The 20,226-nt window shown below is 47.3% G+C and overlaps 1 protein-coding gene across 1 annotated transcript in view; it reads left to right on the top strand.

The window, feature by feature from the left end:
* Positions 1–596: 596 nt before the first annotated feature.
* Positions 597–20,226, top strand: part of CYSTM1 (cysteine rich transmembrane module containing 1) — a 28,528-nt gene continuing 8,898 nt past the window's right edge. Inside the window, exons 1-2 of the mRNA XM_083799131.1 lie at positions 597–754; positions 10,329–10,576. Of these exons, the coding sequence (XP_083655257.1) occupies positions 10,348–10,576 (229 nt within the window). The 5' untranslated portion in view covers positions 597–754; positions 10,329–10,347. The remainder of the gene's footprint in view (positions 755–10,328; positions 10,577–20,226) is intronic.

Genomic DNA, 20,226 nt, shown 5'->3' with positions numbered 1-20,226 from the left:
GGACCAAGACAAGGTTAGTGCTAACCAGTGGAATAAAGCATATTTTGCCTGCTGTGACATACACGTCTGGGTAGGTATGTCATCTACCCATGAATATGGAAATAATATTGTAAGGTAAAGAAAGCTACACATGGAGGAGCTGATCTGCAGCTCCCAGGGCAGCAGAACTGGCGCCTGGCAGTGTCCCCGCCTGCCCACGGCCCCGCAGTGCCTGCTCCCTGTGGCACAGGCCACTTGAACAGAATCACCCAGCGCGGCACAAAATTATCCAGGGGATTTTTTTTTATTATTATTATTTTGTTATCATAGTTTTTTCCCATTTTGCAAAGTAATTTGCCATGCAGGAGGCTCTGGGCAGTACCAGCCCCGAGCAGGACGGCGTGGCTGGCAGCTGGGGGGGGGGGGGGACGGGTGGCTGGCTCAGGGACCACAGCCTCAGCTGCGGCAGGGAGCCCTCTGTCCTCTGCTGCCTCGTGGCCAGGCGGTTTCACGCGGGATGGGGTCAGCACTTATTAAACTGCCCCGGTTCGCTCTAACGGCTGACGAAGACGAAAACGGAACCGCCATGCCCGGCCCCCCCCAAATCACCTCAGCGCCCCCCGGCCCCGCCCCTCGGGGGGGGGGGCTCGCGACGTGGCCCCGCCCCTCCGCCATCAGCGCCCGGCTCCGCTCGGGGAGGGGCGGGGGCTGGGCTCGCGCTCGTGACGTCACAGCCCGCCGCGGGGCGCGCAGCAGGTGCCGGGCAGCGCCTCAGGTACGGCCGGGCGGGGGTGGGGGGGGGGGGGGCGAGGGGAGCCTGGCCGCTGAGGGGGCCGCGGGGTGCGGGGCCCGGCCCGGCCCTGAGGGCGGCTCGGCCAGGGCCCGGAGGCCGGGCAGGGCCCCCCCCACGGCCAGCAGAGGCCCAGGGAACGGCCCCGGAGGGGGCGAGGGGGCGAGGCGGGGAGCCGTGTGTGTGGCAGGGAGCAGGGCGTCCTGCCTTGGGTGCCCCCGCCTCTTCTGCCGTGCCGGCGGCGGGGTCGGGTGGGTTGGCTGGGTGCGGGAGGCGTCCGTGATGTGGTAAAAGGACTGCTTGGTGTCGTGGTGAACGCGGTGGCAAGGTACCAAGTGTGGAAGTGCTTCCGTGCCGGAAAATAGGCGTGTTGCTTCCCCTTCCACCGGTTGCTTTAATAAAAAGGCCGCCTCGTGCTAGAAACTTTTGGAAATAAGAACGCTGCTACTGTACCGCACTGAATGAGGAGGCAGCAGAAAATGTTTCAGTGGCCGTATTTCAGTGCTTTTTGGGGGTGGTCAGGAATGAATGTGTTCAATAACCAGCTGTGCTGCACACAACGGTATTTTTTCCATGAACAGAAACTTCTGCGGCACTGTTGGAGTTTGCCTCTTTTGCATCCAGTGAAGGCCGTCTTCGTTAAAACACTGATTTAACGTGCCCCGAAGGGTTCGGGAACGGCGACTCTCACCAGCAGATGCTGGTGGGTGTCCTCGCTGTGGAGGCTGAGGAGGAATGTCCTGTAAGCAGGTGACATCTGCTGGGTAGAGGCTGCCCCGGGCCGTTTCTGCCTCAGGTCGAGGGACGTGGGGACTTGCTGCCCCGTGCCTTGTGCCAACACCCAGCCCTCAGCACCTCGCAGCGTGGGCCATACGCCGGAAACTGGCAGCGGCTTGCCGCTTCAAACAGGCGTTCCTGTAAACGTGAGCATAGGTGTTCTGCTTTTGTCATTGCACAGGGCTGATGGAGAATTACCTGGAGGGCTTTGTGTACAATAAACAGAGGAACTGCTTGTTTTCAGGGGTAATTCTATGCCTCTTCAGATTAATGTGTTACTTCATGTTTTGTAGCAGGGCACAGCAAGCTTGGGTAACTTCTTCAACAAACAGGTCTGCACTGTTTCAGGTACTTGTTCCCTATGACCTGGCTGCAGACTGAATAACAAGGGATCATGAAAGCTTCTAGCGGGAGTGGCAGACTTGAGCAGAGCTCAAATGTCCACCTTTGATACCAATATTTTCTACTCAGTCAGTTCTGTGCTTTGCCTCTCAACTTCCTGTTTCTGACCCGAAACCCTGTGGCGCAAGTTGTAGAGAATGGTACTCTGTCATTTTTGGGAACTGAGGAAGGTAGCGAGAAGCCTGAGTCATTCAGACAGGCTCATTACTGCGGGTCTGGCATCCTGCCGTCTGCAGCTGCTTCCCACAAGGCATCCAAGGCTCTCACCCAGCACATCAAGAGGTCGCCTTCCTCCACGTTTCCAGAGCAGGTGCACACCCTGATACCTCGGGGGATGCTTCCTGGTTGTGGTGTGGCTGCGAGCACGTTCCTGCTGCTGCCACTGCTCCCGTAGGGAGGACACTGGAAGCTGCATTACGCTTCAGTGCCTGCCTGGCTGCCAGTTGGGACTGCAGGGTGCACTGGGCATGCACCAACTTTGCAATGTAGATCTGCCCAATTGCATCCCTTATATCAGTCATCAAAAAACACTGTTTCTTTCCATTTCTTATCGTTATAATGCATTGTTAAGGCATTATTTGGTCTGACAGCAGTGCCCTGGACACTTTACAGTGGCATGTATGATGTGGAAAAGGAGGAAAAGCACAAGTGAGAAAGCATAGGGAAAGATGTTCATCTCATTCCGTTTTCCACCCTGTGACAAAAATCCCTTTTTTTGAGTAAGGAGATCTGAGATGCAGGAAATGTGTGTATTTCTGTCTGCATATGCTGACTTTGCTGTGTCTTCGAAGCTATCTGCTGGCCTTCAATGTGTTTTCAATGCACGCTTGAGAAGTGGGAAATATCATGCAGTCTGGGTAGTATCTTCCATCAAATCCACCAGTTTATCAGAGTCGGGGAGGCTATCATGAAAGGCTGCTGCTGTTCCATTACTGGGATGCTGCCAGAGCACCATCTGAACGACACATATGAATGTATTATCTGTCTTGGGTGCTTCTTGCCAGTCAGGCTTTTTGTTTCTCATTCTCTTTTCAGTTGGACCAACAAAGCCTCTTTAACTACTATTTGCAGAGTCTAGTTTAACTTTACAATCAGATGGTTTCAACGATTTTTGGTTTTGGTATTTGTTGTGCCTTAAAAATGTCTTAATACATCCCTTTAAGAGCAAAATATATGCATGCATGTTTCTGGAACTATCTCTAATGTAGCATGTTACAAAAAGATTTGAACAAGCACATTGTACAAAAAAAAAGGTTCAAAACCTGAAACCAGGGTGTTAATGCCTGTACCTAGCATGTGTTCCATAGAAAGGGCTTTTCTTTGTCATGTGTTTTCACCACAGCATGGTGCAGTATCTCAGCTGATGAGTGAGCACCGAGTGCTTTGGCTCTTCACACTAGAGGATCTGTGCTGCGAAACTTCCCATCATCACAGTTGTTAGTCTATGCAGTTAAGTCATGTGCTCTTAAAACTTTTAATCAGATGTCCGGAAATTTTGAAACCATGCCCTGTAAGGACGCAGTTCATGTGATAACAGTGCAGTGGATTTGATCTCTTTTTCCATTAGCATTTTTATTGCAGGAACTACACAAGCAGCTCTTCCAGTTTCCTGCTGTTACTTCTGCAACGCACAACGTGTAGGTATACAGTTGACAGCATGTTGCAATCAGAAAAATTAGGGAGCAAGTTGTGAGTACTGTTTTTGAGGAGCTTATGCTCATAACAATTGACAAGACATTGAAGCTTGTCAGCAGGAGGAAAATCTTGGCATTCCAACTTACATGGACACGAGGCTGCATTGCTGACGTGAGACAGAGCACCACAGATAAATCTTAAAACTACAAAGCTCTACAAAGACAGTTTAATCTGAGGCAAATGCTGTCAGTGTGTCTATAGGCCCTTTAAAGCTGATCAAACCCCTTATTTTTGAAACAAAAAAATCTCCTGGAAACATATGTGCCGTGCTGGCTTTGTCAAGGAGGTGTGACAGGTAATGGGACAGGGAAAGTGGGACGGGTTTAAGTTTGGAGGGGTACGAGGGTCAGCCTTGTACGTCAGCTGGGCAGACTTGAGGCCTCTGTGGGCTTGGAGGATCACGGATGAGGTAGCACCCAGCTCGGGAGTTTGTGAAGGTTAAACACCTCCTCATCCAAACCTAGGCAGCAGAGGTGCCTGCTCTGGTGACTTCTACTACTCAGAACAGCTGCTGAGTTTTTGTTTAGGAAAGTTCTGTCAACCACTAGAATAAAGGTGAGGAAATCCACCTCTCCCTGATAACCACGGGGTATTCCCGATCCCCGGAGACCTTTTAAGGAAATTGGTTGAAACAAAACAGTGTTGTCGATTTTTCTTCTGATGGCACAAAGCAGTGCTTTTCACTCCTGCTTAGACCTGCGTTTTGGGAAGCAAAATGTTTTTGAGCAACTTTTTATTTAGAGGGTGAATGCAGTTCTTCTGCTGTGAAGTCATTGCTCCAGGCTAATAATACTACCTGCTGCAGTGGGTAGGGAACCTCGAGAGGAGGTTCTTCCTGGAAGTCAACCAAGCAAGAAGGAATCTCTTACAGTTTGTTCTTAATGTACATTTTATGCAGTCGCTGTGTGGAGCTTGGAAAGAAGCTGATAAGGGGGAAACACAAAACCAGTGCCATTTGAAAGCCACTTGTACTTTTTTCACTTGGATACTGTTCATATGAAATACAATTTAAATTCTAGGCTTGTTGCCAGGAGCTGGCTTGCTGCTCTTTGATGTACTTTCCATTAGAACTCTGCATTGGAAAACGACTTCCTAGCGCTGCAGGCGTCAGCAGGGTGGGTTACATCGGGGCACTCAGCTGCCCTTCTCAGGGCCTGTGCCTCTCACTGCGTTCTCTGACTTGAACCGTACAACAGCCAGCTGAATCGATACCTGACGTGCACAGCGTGATTTCTCCTGACCTGAATAGTATATGAAGCGTGGTGCTTGCTCTGCTGTCGTAAAAGCAAACTTTCATTTCTAAAGTTCTTAAAAAAATGCTAATATTCTTTGGAGGAGGGAGGGAGGGAGGGAAGGGCAGAGGGAGGATTATGTTCATTTTTCATTATACGTATTTTTTAGATTTAGTAATCTCTCACTGGTTTTCAGAGAGCTATTTTTTGTGCTGTTCCCTATGCAATGGGAGGCTTTTTACCCTGTTTCAGTACCTACATTAGGTTGTCATGCCCCCCATACAGCCAGCTTTTTACTTAATTGATCCATTTTCATAAGAGATTGAGTATGAAGGTTCAGCCTTTCGGCAGCCCATAAGGACGGGTATTTCTTTGCAGGTGGGTTAGCAGCTGTGAACACCTACAGTGTAAAAATGCAGATGGTTCTTATGTGTGTATTGCTTTCAGTTTTTGCGGAGGTAACAAGGTGTTGTCGCTGCCAACAGGCATAAATTCATGCTGGTCTCGAGTCAGTTTAAAAGGCTAGAATTGCACTGACCTCGAAAGAGAGATGTGCGAGGGCCAGCCTTTGAAGTGGCCTTTTTGGGGGAGGGAAGAGAGTAAAGCCAGGTCTTTTTGGTAGAGTGTGAAAGCTTCTTACTCGGGAACCTCTTGTGCTAAAAGAAGAGCTTTCCTTCCCTTGTACTTTCCCGTTTTCTCTTTGTCCTCGCTTGTTTTCCTGCATTGTGTTACCTTCTGACCAGAAGTCCCGCGTGTTCTCGATGCTGTGCTGTGCTGCGGGGCTGCTCTGGCGAAGTGGAACGGCAGTCAGATATCTAAATGAGGCTACCACAGAGTACCGGTTTAGGAAAAAATCTTTCCCATTGATTCCTAAACACAGATGGGATAAAGGTGATTCTCACTGGATTCATCACTGGATCTTACTGGATTCATAAACCCACTCAAAAAAAGGATGGGAGGGAGCAGCAAGAGTCTAACCTCCCGAGGGGAGAGGGTCCCTGCTGGAGTCCCATCACGTGGTGATCTGTGGAAAGGGGTGAAGAGGTGGCAGCTTGTGCACAAGGAGACTTTTCCAGGACTGGTGAAACGAAGGCTGTCTTCAGAGACTTGTGGAAGAATCTCACAAGTCCCCAGGAGCTGGACTCGATGATCCCTGTGGGTCCCTTAACTGACTCAGGATGTGATTCTGTGAACCTGATAGCTGGTCAGTGAAACAATTGCTTGGGAAGGGGATGGAGCAGGAGGACACTGCTGCAGCACCGCACAGCTTCCAGTGGCTGCTTGCTCCCCGCGGGGACACAGAAACCAGAGGCAAAGGATGGGTGATGAGAACAGCTCAGGAACAGGATGTGCTATGGGACCGACGAGCTCTGTAACAGCTTTGCTAGTATGCTGAACTAGTAGGAGGCAGTGAGTTTAAAGCAAGGAAGAAGTAGGTATTTTCAAAAGTGTAGTGATTAAGTTGGTTTCTTCAAGGCGTAGTGGTTGCCAAAATTGACAGGTTTAAAAAAATACACGTGAGTATACGAAGCATCATAGTTCTGTACTTGCACCTGCATTACTCAAACACAGGTTGCTGACCTAGGTAGGACTTGGGTCCTCGCGTAATGGTTTGTTCTTATGTATGATCCTTCCCCCACACCTTGTGTGTGAGGATATAGATTGTGCTATATATCTCTGTGTGTGTATATTCTATATATGCTGAATTGATTATGGACTGCTACAGTGATTTTTATTTTTAACTTTTTTCCTTCTCCCAAGCCCTTAAGAGAGTCAGCGTGCGGCCCTTTGGGGTACAGTAAGCTGCTTATTTAAAAGTTCTGCCCTTCTGTTAGGGTAGAGGAAAAATGTTTGCTCAGCAGCATGGAGCAGAAGTTCAGGTATCTTCTGGAACTGTAATGGTATATTAACAGGCTTATTTCTTAGCAAAGTTACTCAGTTTTTCTGAGGGGGGGAAGGAATAGCAATGTGTGTCTGAAGAGAATCAGAAAACTAATAAATTTTCTGTTATCCAGCAAAATATAGGGCAAATGCTTAGGTAACATCAGGGGAATCTGAGTTTGCTGGATTTGGTTTTAAGCCAAAATTCCACATCAGGTGAGACTGTGCAGTGCTGCACTGAGGCTTCCTGATGGCACCTCCTGGAGTGCCATGAAAAACAAAGGGCTTTACTGTCATGGAGGTTGCTTTCTATAGAGCTTTGTCTACAGGGTGCTTGTCGGGAAAGCCACAAGCATGCCGCGTGATGCAAGCTTGTAGGAGTAAGTGTGGGTTACAACTCCTGTGGAATTAGGACAGGGTAAGAACCCCCAGTAAAGCTTGATAATAATACTCTTGACTAGGAGCTCAGGTATGTCTCTGAAAAGTATCTATGTAGTGATTTAAGGCCCTGCTTTGCAAACACATACCTAGGTTTGTAAATAAGGCCTCTAAAGCATGTAAAATCAGGTATGATTCATGAGAGTTGGGAAGACACAAATGTCATGCAGTTCAAAAAGGGCAACTAGAGAAGAGTGTATGCATGGCAGTAACTGATGATGGAAATGGGGATAAGGAAAACATATTCCAGGAAGTGTACCTTGGGACAAAGCCCATTGCAGGAGGGCTGACCTTTTCAGCTCAGAGGGAGTGGGTGGAAGCTGTGCTTAGGACCTCTGGAGTATTCCGCAACCACCTTCTAGGCTTGCTGAATGCCTTTATGAAGTTTTCAGGAGTTTTAATCATCTCATTCATCAAAAAAAAAAAAAATCTCCAGTACAGTTGCTGCTGAAACTGTTCTTGTTGGATGCTCTCTTTCACTTTTGACCTCTTCTTGGTTGTGGTACTTTCTGCTCTTTTTTGAGGGGAAAATTAACTTTTGCCCTGGAAGGCTATACCCTTCTTAATCTCATTCTTCACTGTTTTTCTGTTCTGTTGTGTTCTTCTGACATCTCTGTGCGAGTGTCTGTCTGCTTTCTGGTAGACTGCATCCAGTTTTCTTGTCAGTCTCGCTGTGTTAAGAAGCAGAAGCTCCATTCCATTCCTGCCCATCTTTGAAAACTGAGTTTTGCCGTGGCTAACACAAAGCTGTTTTTACCAGTGTTCGTTGTCTATGATGCCACCGTTCCCTTTTTACACAGGCCACTGCCAGACTCCTCTCTAGTTTCTCAAGCTCTTTGGCAGAGCTGCTGGCATGCAGCTTTCTTTACTCATTCACCATGTCTGTCTGCTTTAGCCAGGCTCTTGCTTTACCGTATTCTTTGGATGGAATGTGAGCGTTACCAGGCGCAGCCTTGTACAGGTGATGCCCATCCAACATCTTTCACAGAGGTGTTTGTGCGTAGCCTGTGTGGTCTGGCAGTTGAGCCAGCTCTCCGGAAGTCTTTCAGAGTGACCCAGTGCATGACAGATGCTCATGAGGCATCCAGGCATCTACGGGATAATGGACAAGTTCCCTGCTTCGGTACTGAGGGGAGTGTAGCCACTGCGTGTATGTAGTCACATGCGTTCACTTGTTCTTCCCCAGGAACTTGTGTTTGGCCGGTATTTTGGGCTGAGTTTCTGGGTTAGATGAACGTTAGTGATTCCTCAGGTCCCTATTCTCTAGTTTGTTGCATCTGAGTAAGTTGAAGGGCTTGCTGCCTGCTTTGCCAGCTCTTTGAAGGGAGAACTTCCTTGCTGCTGACTTGGCGGAGGTGTTGCAGTGCACCGTGAGGGTTAACAAGCCTGAAGCTGAACTTCTGTTGTGCTTGATCATTTTAAAATGAGCGGTTAAGTGGTCTGGCTGGCCTGGCAGTGGGAAAATAAAATAAAATTCCTCTAATCACTGGCATTGGTAAAACAGTTAAAACTCTTCTCAAAGGCGTTAAGAAATGCCCATTGGAAAGGTAACACCAGTGCGTGAGCAGTTAACTAGAACTGCCCGGCTCGCGCAGCAAGAAGAGGACAGGGCTGCGTGTGGAGGACGGCGCGTGGTGTCTATAGGGTGAGCATACTGCCAGCAGCATGCAGGTAGGAGTGGCTGGTGAATATGCAGAGAGCCTCTGCAGCCTTCCCTGGGGAAGGACAGGCAGCTCTTTCGGAGGTGATGAAATAGCGAGCTGCAAACAAACAACATTCAGGTCAGCGTTCAGCCAGGGACTGCAGCAGCTAAACATAGCCCCGAGTCTTGACTCGGATGGCTTCTGCCTGGAGCGTGACTGCTTTTGGGCTCGCTATAGAGTTACGAAGGTGAAATTCTTCAGCCTGTGTCATGCCAGAGCTCAGCCTGGATGTGCTAATGGTCTCCTCTGGCCTCAAAATCTGCACATCTCCGAGAACTACTGCAGAATACTGAGTGTCGAGGAAAATCTGTCCCAGCTGCAGTGGGCCATCCACTGTCTAAAGTGGGTCCTGCTGACTGTTCATCAGCCTGTCCTCTGTATCAGCAGCACCGAGCCTTAGCAAAGGCAAGTCACGCTCCTGGTATTTCTCCCAGACCTGCTGGTATGGGGAAGGAGGTGTGCGCCACAGGGAAATGGTGACCCTTCTCCACTGTATTTTGGTGGAAGAAAATAGCAGGGTGCAGCTACTTAAAACAGGATGGCTCCTGGACATGTGGTGTTAGGGATGTTTCTGTTTCTCAGACAGAGAGAAGCTTCAGAAACCCAGTGTAAGGAATGTCTTGCTCAGTCATGCTGCTTGGAGGTTAATTAAAGTTGCATCATTGTGGCGACGGTCCTGTCTTCTGATGGCTGTTGCATGAGTAATACATTGGATAGAGGCTTCAAGTTCATAAAACCTGAAGTATCTTTAATGTTGCTTTTTTAACGAGACCGAGCCCAAGGTTCTGATTGCTTTTGGCTGCTTAATGGTTCAGTTGCATATTACTGGAAGAATAGATGATGTGCTGAGTTACAGTTTCATCAGGAAATTATTCATACACAGCCTTGCTCCAAAGTGATGGTCTAGATGCTTGTAACAATTAGCAGAATTGTAATGTTCTACTCCAGAACAAAGCACATCTCAGCTGAGGATGTGTGTTCACTCCTTCTATCATTAAGGCTATCAAGTATGTCTTGGATAGGCTGCTTTTCTGCATGTTTTTCCTCTTTAATATTGACAGAAATAGGAAGTAATCACTTTTAAAACTCACTTAAAAGCAATTTAGTCATGAGTAGAAGCAGAAATCATTTTCTTTGCAGTAGCAAGACTGTGAAATGTCTTAGAGTAAGTAGCAAGTGCATGACTGGAAATGAGCAAGCCACTGTCCGTGCTCTCCTGTGCTAAACTCCTGTCACTTAAAAGAAGTCACTTCAGCTCAGGCTCTGCCCTGTGATGGAGTTAAAAATATCCTCGCTGCTTGACAAGGTACTTTCGGGTCTGGTTGTGTCAAATTCCAGTTCCCTGGAAAGCCATCTGAAATGGGATTTATATGCTTGTGGATGAAGCAGGTGAACGCAAACCAACTCTTGTTTGTATTTGTTCTTCTGCAGGACAGATTCTGCGTCCAAAATGAACTACGAAAATCCTCCACCTTACTCCGGCCCGGGACCGACCGCCCCTTACCCACCCTACGTACAACAACCAGGTGGTCCTCCTGGCCCCTATCCTGGCTATCCTCCTGGACCTGCAGGGCCGTATCAGCCAGGTCAGCCAGGTTATCAAGGTTATCCGCAGTATGGATGGCAAAATGCACCTCCGCCTCCAGGACCAGTGTACACAGAGGGGCCTAAAAACACAGGTACATCTAGCAGCAATGGCGCAAAGCAGTCGTAACCTTTTCTGTCTTACAAATGCATGAGCGCGTATTGACCTTGAGGTAATATGGTTATCAGGTTCTGGCATTAACAGAGCTGGGGGAGGTGGAGACCTGTTTGAGGTAGGTGGTTTGATTATAGCGTGTTTTCCTGCCTGATTTTGCAATTTTGTGCCTCTGATAGTTCTCTGGCTCTTCAGAGGTACTGCTGAAGGTCCTTGATGCTGATCTCTGAAAGGAATCCTTAAACTGAGGTTGTTACGCTTGTTGCTGGCTTTAGATTTCCCACAACTCTCATCCTGCCTGTCTTCTGGCTGATAAAAGTTTATCTGAAAGCTGCATATCCAAAACAGTTAAAACTCAAATGTGTGGTTCTTACTCAGTTAATATGCATCAGTTTTCTTGAGCCTGTGAATAGCTGTCCAAGTGATGTGGTAGTGCAGTTGGAATAATTCCTGAACTTTTGTGTGTATGCCTGAACTTTTGTGTGTTTTCCTGAAGCTATTATTGTCTGGGGGTGGGGGGAAATAGGTTTCTGGGGCAAGGAAGACAGTGTAACTTACCTTGGTAAGTTAACTTACCTCGTCCATCTGCCATTTTCCCTCAGTTGGTATGCTGGTTTAATCTGGATACTTACAGCTCTCGTGGGGCACGCTGCAGAGCTGGGACTGTTGAGCCTGAAGAAGAGATGGCTCGGGCAGGATCTTATCAATGTCTATAAATACCTGAAGGCAGGGTGCAAAGAAGATGGAGCCAGGCTCATTTCAGTGGTGCCCAATACCAGGACAAGAGGCAATGGGCACAGACTGGAGCACGAGGGGTTCCATCTAAACATTAGAAAGCAGTTCGTTACTGTGCGGGTGACGGAGCGTTGGCACAGGTTCACCAGAGAGGTGCTGGAGTCTCTCTCCTTGGAGATATTCAGAAGCCATCTGAACGTGGTCCTGGGCAGCCTGTGCCCGCTGACCCTGCTAGCAGGATCTCCAGAAGTCCCTTCCCACCTCAACGACTCTGGGATTCTGGCAAGGCTGGCTCTGGTCCCTGCCTTTTCCACGCTGAGAAGAGGAGAAGTGTTCAGTGTGTTCTATTAGCTTTGTTGTGCTGGTGAGGACATATACCTAGAGACCAAGTTTATTCTCCTCAGTGTTTCATTGGCTTTGGTTTTAAAATCTCTGCTTATGCATCATGGAGTGTATACTCCCCATCAGCATGGGTACTCTTTTTGCTATACCAACTCCAGTGCCTTATTTTGAGCTTCCTCAGTGATGATAACCTCCTTGTAACTGTAACCTCCTTTCAGGGAGGCTGTGGAGTCTCCTTCTCTGGAGATATTCAAGGCCCGTCTGGAGGCCTACCTGGGCAACCTGCGCTAGGGAACCTGCTTTGGCAGGGCAGTTGGACCCGATGATCTCTTGAGGTCCCTTCCAACCCCTACAATTCTGTGATAATTATACTAATCTGGACTGGAAAGTCAGACACCGTCATTGCCTCTGCTGCAATGAATATCACACACAGTTCTGAGCTGTTGAGAAGAGCCTTAACTTAAGTACCTACAGCTGTCCTGGCTGCCTTGGGGCATTTTATGCCTCGTAGGCCTCATTTTATGTGAAACTGGAATTTGAGACAGTTCCTGGTAGGAACTTTTCACTGTAGTGAATCCAAAGGAGAGTTGACACACATGGCTGGACAGGCTGATCTGTGGAAGGATATTTTTCAAGAACTTGTTTTTCCAGTATTCTTGGTTAAAATGGTGGGTTTGGATTCAACTGCTGAAGCCAGTGTACATAAAAGTACCCCTGGGGACTTTAACTGATGTGAGATGTCAGGAAATTTCTGGTGCGGGTATGGCCAGAGAACCCAAATATGAGAACTGAACAGTTGGTATCGGTGATGATGACAAGTAAATACAGCTTGTGTGCTCAGCTTCCTCTGTAAAAGAGGAAAACCTCAAGGGTCTGCCTTTCAGAAAGAGGAGGCAGCAGCAGAGAGACGCTTCCTACTGCTGCCACCATGTGTACTCAAAGTATAACCAGGGTTTTTCCTGAGAAATGCACATTGTTTTGAAGTGGCTAATAGGCATGTATTCGCAGGGAGAAAAATTCAGTCTCCTAAGTAGAACCCTTCCTTTACCTAGTGCAAGTGTCAGTTTGCTGCTGTAGCCGTAAAAAGGGATGCCCTAGCAGAAGCTGAAGGAAAAGGTCCTGCTCCTTTGGACAGTCTGGCACTGAGCCAGATCTGCTGCCTTAGATGCTGAAAGGATCCCGTGTCAGACTTGATCAGGAAACTGCCCTGAACACCCTTGTGCTCAGATCAGGTTTCTCTTCCACTTACAAACCTGTGACCAGCATGGAGAACAGGCTGGGAGATTGGAGAGGACAGATATCGTTCACTGACCAGGCTTGAGCTGCAAAAGGCACAGTCTTGTGTCAAATTGAAGCCCACACAACTGTTCTTCTGCAGAAATAGCACCTTAACCCCACAAACCAATAATCTTCTGGTAATTCATGTTTCTGAATTGGCTTCCTGTAGCCACGTGGGCTCTGGACTCAACCTGGGAGTCAGTGACTTGCGTTGCTTTCACTGAAGTAAACGTGATCACGGAACGGCTGAGGTTGGCCTCTGACAGTCATCCGTTCCAACCCTATGTCACGGTTTTACCTGGGATAGAGCTAATTTTATTTGTGGAAGCTCATATGATGCTGTGTTTATGGTTTATGATGAAAATAGTGTTGATAACACACCAATGTTTTAGTTGTTGCAGAGCAGTGCTTACACAAAGACAAGGACTTTGCAGCTTCTCGTGCTGCCCTGCCAGCAAGGATGCTGGGCGTGCACAAGAAGCTGGGAGGGGACAGATCCAGGACAGCTGACCCCAACTGGCCAAAGGGATATCCCATACCATGTGGCATCGTGTTGAACAATAAAAGCCGGGGAGAAAGAAGAAGGGTGGGGAAAACATTTGGAGCGCTGGTGCTTACCACGTGTAACGGTTTCTTGGGAAGACGAGCCCTGTTTACCTGGGAGTGGCTAAATGCCCACCTGCTGATGGGAAGTAGCGAATGAATTCCTTGTTTTGCTGTGCTTGTGTGTGCAGCTTGTGCTTTACCCAGTAAACTGCCCGTTTCTCAATCCATGAGATACAGGGGGAGAGCGCGTGAGTGGCTGTGTGGTGCTCAGCGGCCTGCCAGGGTTAAACCCCAGCAAGCCTGCTCCAACAGGGTGTCCCATAGAGAGATCCAATGAAGTTGCAATTAAAAGGCTTTATTAATAACAACAAGCTGTGAAAGAATATGGTGGCTATCCTCCATCAAATCCTTACTGATGACTCGTGACTGACATCAAACAGAAACAGCTAGAAGATCAGTATACTACGTGGATTTTATGTTCAGAGAGTTATTTGTGTAATGCTCAGTAGTTGTACAGATGCTGCTTATGTCTCTCATCTGTACTATGTTAACGCTGCATGTTATAAGGCAGAAGGAAGGAGCACAAGTCATTTTATATTCCAGAGTTGATATCCGTATTTCAAAAAGGCAGGCTTTGCAATAACAGAAGTCTGCTATAGTCACTAGGAATGTTTTGCTGTGTTAACAAACAAAATCAAATCGTAGATAAGATGTCAAGAGCAAGGATGAAACTTTCAAACAAGAAGGTGCAAGAGAGTCATTGGGGGAGGGGAGGTTTATGCCTAATGCAGTGATAGGTATTTGCACAGAACTTCTGTGAGTTAAAGAACCCTCTACGTGGTATTCCTCTGACAAACTCACAGTTCAGATCATATGTCAAAAGAATAATTTACTAGTGGAACTGGGAAAACAAAAGTAGCTGCTAAGTTTGGTACTCCTGAAGAAATAAACATGCCTTAAGAAATTATTTTGGAAAAAGTTCTTTAATGTTTAACACACTTGAGAAAGAAGCTTCATTCGAGCTCTCCAGTTTCAGGTGCCTATTTTTAACCACTTCGGAAGAAAAACAAACAAAAACCCACAAACTTAATTCCTTACAGTTTATATCTTTTTTTTTTTTTAAATCAGCATTTTAGCTACAACCAGAAGCCAAGTATTTCCAGCACTTGGGCCATGTGTGCGCTCTTCAGCACTTTGTTTCCCCAAAACATGCAAGAAAACAAAATGCTAGAGTCAAAGTCACAAGTACTACAGGGCTGTAGCAGTGCTCTTATGAGTGTGCTTTTGGAGGTGCTTTTGGCTTCAAAACGTCCAAAGTGATCAAACTGCTTATCGCAGTATTGCACGTTGCTTGGTATCTGCTTCTTGCTGGCACCACCTTCAGCGAAGTGATAAGAGATGAAGTATCATTTATTGCTTAAGTCATGCTTGTAACTCTCAGTAGCGGACGTTTTCATGTGCTCCATAAAACAGTAAAAATTTAAATGAAGGATTACATTTCTCAGTGGAATGTGTTGTTTGCTTATGTAAAAGGATATTTATTAATGTTTGTAGAATGAAGTCAAGTCTATAATTCTGTTTTTCTGCAAAAGTTTTTCCTCTTCTCAATTCTCCTTCCATTAAGCATCTGTTTTTGCACCTTTGTTCAGTCCATCATGCAGAAACCTGATCTTTGTTCTGTGACACCTTAACAGAAGTCTTCTGAGATAGCTTTTGGTGGGGCTTGTTTTAATGATCACCTACAGGAGTGTCTAATATATAACTCGTAGCCCTTAAAAAAAACGATTTAAAAAAAAATCCATTATGCTAATGCTATATATCTGTTTCTGTGGTTTAACTTCTAATGTCAAAAATTGTCATCTAAATTTAATTAAGATGATGTCTAGCTAGCTGGTCTGGTGGGACTTAATGTGGCTTGTCAGTCCATGTGTTTCCAAGCAGTTATCTGGGAAGAGCTACTGTGTGGTTGCTTTCCTCTGAGTGTATGTTTTGCTCTTCCAAGTGTGTTTGCTTAATCTTATGAATTAAGCTATTCCAAGGAATTACATTGGTACTTCTGAACAAATGTGTGTCCACACTGAAAACTAGGAAATTTGCTCTATGTTAGTATTTATGTCTAGTTACTTTACTGTGTAGGCAAACTGCAAGGGAGGTCTCTTCTGTTGTGAATTATATCTGATGTGCTAATGTGTGGAGGTAATCAATTGTGCATCCTCAGTGGATCCACAGATGGAAATAATCGCTGCTGAGGCACTTTGGATCTAAATATCTGTCTTCAAATATGCGTATAGGTCCTCATGTATACGTGCAATCAAAATCTGATGTAAAGTATCATTTCTATGGCGGCAGTATTCTTTTTAATCAACTGATCCGTGGTCTGTCTGGAAGAGTGATGTACCTAGCGTCTCCAATTGGTCCTTGAAGAAGAAAACTCATATGGCTCACTCTCCATATTTAGAAAATAAAATTTAGAAAATAAAAATAGAGTTAATGCAATGTGTCCTGGCATAAGGAAACTAAAAATATCTGCTGACTGGTCATCAGGTACTTCCTTGTCACCATAAAATAGAGGTGAAATGTAACACTGCTATTGATAACGTACTGTAAGAAGTGGAATGGGCCGAAGTACGAAGTGACATTCTTCATACGTAATTTTGAAAAAACTATTTGATGTTAGCAGTTTGCACAGCTTTGATCTTTTTTTTTTTTTCCCCTCCATTGATATGTAACATAATAGATAAGGCTGTGTGATTCTGTGCTAAAGGGAACCAGGCTCTGTCAGCAGCCGTTCCAGCTGATGGCAAACAGAGCTCGGTATTGCATTTGACCTATTGTGCGCAAGGGTGGAAATCTTATTTCTGCAAGTTGGCCACTGGTAGCACAGCTTGCTGTGATAAGAGCAGTAGTCACGGTGATGATGCCTGCCTCCTAATGTTTGGCCAGCTGCAAGAATAAACAGGTCACCCTGCTGCAGAGACGCTGCCTTCTGCTAGAGGCATGGATTTTTCCTCTTTGTGGCTCTCACTGTGGGAAGGAGGGGATCGTAATCGCTCTTGTTAGACTTCTAGGTGCCTTTCAGTGATTAACCCTTCAGTTCTCGAACCAAGTTGAGTTCAGCCTTCCACAGTAGAAGTTTACTTGGAAGGCAGCACGTAGCAATTCCCTCAGGCTTTCTCTTTGCCTGTTGAACCTTTCCAAGCAGCCTACCGTAGCATTTAGTTTAACTGTTCTTGTACCTTCTGCACCTGCAACTCCAGACAGATGGGATCCTGGCAAAAAGTTGTCAGGCATCACAACTAAGTTGGCAGGTGTGCCCTTACCTGCTTCTCATGATGCAGTGCTTGTTTAACCTGGTGTTGTCTTTTCCCCAGACCTGCTGTGTAATGCCTCTTTTTGTCCCTGGCTCATGCCAGCTGGCTACACAAACAGCGTGGGCTGCTTGCGGACAGACAACACTGTCCTGGCGCTGATGTTTGAGGTGTTCTGGCCTTACCTGCTTTTCAATCCTAAGAAGGTAATCTGAGAAAAATTCAATGCAAGGGAAAGGATTTCCAAATTCAGGCCCTTTTTCTGAAAACATGCTTCGTAAAAACTGGCTGAACCCTGAAGAGTCTGGCCCATAGCTGACTGGATTGAAAGAGGCTGCCACTCTGGACAGCCTCTGTTAGCTGGGCACCTACCCCGGGCAAGCAGCAGGTGGTGTAGGGCAAGGAGCTGCACAGACCGTGGTGCTCCAGCCCTGAAGGGACTGCTCAGGGGCATTCTTGTCACCTTGAGCAACTGTTCATTGTGACATGTTCAGTTTGCTTTAAAACTGGACTTTTCCCTCCTGTCTGTCACCCAAAACACTCTTTAAAAAACCTTGTGAGACCAAGTTTGTGCTGCATAAAACCCTCCAAGCCAGGACATGTTTAAATGTGGAACTAAGGATGATTTTCACTTAAAACCCTGGCTCAAGCTGAGGAGTGTGCTGTTCTTATCTTTGCAGTTGACTTGGTGGAAGATTGATCCTTGCTTTATGACTAAATTAGGATTTTCTTGGGAAAACAAATGTTAGAGGAAGTTCTCAAGTTCTGTAGGTTTGGGAGATGTCTCTGCATCAGTATTTGTTGCAGTATGGAAGAAAATTGAAGGATCTGAAGCCCTGAATTACTGTACCCTTGAACGGGGGAGAAGCTGACTTCTCACATGACATTATCTCCTGAATGCTTTCTAACCTGTGTGGCAGCATCTCTAGTGCTTCAGAGAGCTGACTGGTACCTGCTTTACCCTAGAAGAGCCCAACTACCTGCTGTATGAGGTATGATTTCCTCCTAAGAAGTGCCTGTAGCCCTTCTTCTCAGAGACATTGAGTTCTTCGTGAGCACATCTGCACTCCATAAATGCTGGTTAGTGTCATTTCCACAGGCCTCCTGTGTTGTCTCAATCTCTGAATGACAGCTCCATGTGATCCCTGTGTGTTCAGGTGAGGAAGCTCGCCTCTTCCCCATCCCAGAGCTCAGCTGCAACAAAATCTTCTGCAGGGCTTGTGGTCAGAGGCACCCTGTGCTCTGCACGCGCAGTCTGTGAGAAAGAAACCTCACCATTGTGCTAAATGCAGCCGATGCAGCATTGGCTCTTGAAAGTGCTTGCTTGGCGTGCCTCTGCGGTCGCTTTCCTGAAATGTCTTGCCTGGTCAGCTCCCTGAAAACTGAAAGAGCTCTCCAGGGTGACCGCAAGGGCTTCTTGGATTTGTGGGAACTGAAAGGTGGGACTTCACCACCCTGGTGGATGAGGTTGTGCAGCCACTGGACAGTGATGCTAGTGTGGGAAACTGCAGGTAGTACCTTCTGCTCGAGTGCAGGCTGCAGCCTGGGCTGCAGCAGCGGCAGCTCTTGGGTGGTGTAGGGGACTTGCAAGTGAAACTGGCTGTGCTCACTGGCTGTTGTCCTGCACAATAATTGATTTTGTCTCAGGTAGCTCTGGGAGTAGAGCTGTTCATGTTTGTAGCTGGGGATCGTGAAACTCTGAGTGTTTTGCAGCTTTGTAGGTTTTTTTGCTCGGGAGTTCACTGTTGTATTTCCACCTGGCTCTGGCAGGTGTCTGTTTTATGAGTCCGCTAAGGCTTTTCCTGGAATTTGAATACTGTGTAGGTAGAGTATTTGTACTGTGAAAACCTCTGGTCAGGACAGAGCTGGAGGACTGGGGAATATAATTTCACAGGTATGAAGCTGCTAAGATGTGTCCACAGAGAGAAGGAATTTTTTCTTGCCAAGGGAGCTGCCAGGTGCCCCTGTGCCCTAGCTCTGCCCAGGAGGTCTTGTGGGCATGGAAGGAGGCGTGGTGTGGAGAAGAGCCCTGTTGGCAGCTAATGGGAAAGTTTTAGCTGAAGTACACGTTCCCCGGTAGTGCAGCCCCTTTTTTCCATGCTTGCTGCTAGCATGGGATGTACGACAAGATATGCTGCAGTCTAGGGAGGTCTAATTGGGTCATCCTTCCTTTCGTGGTGCTGGGTCTGTGTCCCTGGAGTGCACATCCCAAAGCATGCCTCAGAAACGCTGGATTTCTGGTCACTGTCACCTCTGCATCCCTTGACTGCTGCTAACACCCTTGTGCTAACTTTCTCTTCTCTGGACTCCATCCCAAATGGAAAGACTTAGAGAAAACTTAGGTAAGAAAGTTTTGAAGGTATAACGAGATGCACAGACTGACTTATCTTAGCAATCTGCTGCAGGCAGCACTTAAACCTGTATGAAATGATTATTAAAATAGTGTTGTACAGTATTAAATCCCAGAATCGTCTAGGTTGGAAGAGACCTCCAAGATCACTGAGTCCAACCTCTGCCCTAACACTAACAAGTCCTCCACTAAACCATATCACTAAGGGCTACATCTAAACGTCTTTTAAAGACCTCCAGGGATGGTGACTCAACCACTTCCTTGGGCAGCCCATTCCAATGCCTAACAACCCTTTCAGTAAAGGAAGTTTTTTCTAATATCCAACCTAAACCTCCCCTGGCACAACTTTAGCCCATTCCCCCTCATCCTGTCACCAGGCACGTGGGAGAATAGACCAACCCCCACCTCGCTGCAGCCTCCTTTAAGGTACCTGTAGAGAGCAATAAGGTTGCCCCCTGAGCCTCCTCTTCTCCAGGCTGAACAACCCCAGCTCCCTCAGCCGCTCCTCGTAAGACTTGTTCTCCAGACCCCTCACCAGCTTGGTCGCCCTTCTCTGGACTCTCTCGAGCACGTCTATGTCCTTCCTGTAGCAAGGGGCCCAAAACCGAACACAGTACTCGAGGTGCGGCCTCCCCAGAGCTGAGTACAGGGGGACAATCACCTCCCTAGCCCTGCTGGCCACACTGCTTCTTATACAGGCCAGGATGCTGTTGGCCTTCTTGGCCACCTGAGCACACTGCTGGCTCATATTCAGCCGACTATCAGCCAATACTCCCAGGTCCTTCTCTGCCAGGCAGCTTTCCAGCCACTCATCTCCCAGCCTTTAGCACTGCTTGGGGTTGTTGTGCCCCAGGTGCAGGACCCGGCACTTGGCCTTGTTGAACTTCATACAGCTGGCCTCAGCTCATCGGTCCAGCCTATCCAGATCATCCTGCAGAGCCTTCCTGCCCTCGAGCAGATCGACACACACACCTAACTTGGTGTCATCTGCAAACTTACTGAGGGTGCGCTCGATCCCCTCATCCAGATCATCGATAAAGATATTGAAGAGGACCGGCCCCAGCACTGACC

This window comes from Anser anser (genome assembly GCF_964211835.1).
Source record: "Anser anser genome assembly, chromosome: 14".
Classification (NCBI taxonomy): domain Eukaryota; kingdom Metazoa; phylum Chordata; class Aves; order Anseriformes; family Anatidae; genus Anser; species Anser anser.
This window is presented reverse-complemented; position numbering and strand designations above follow the sequence as displayed.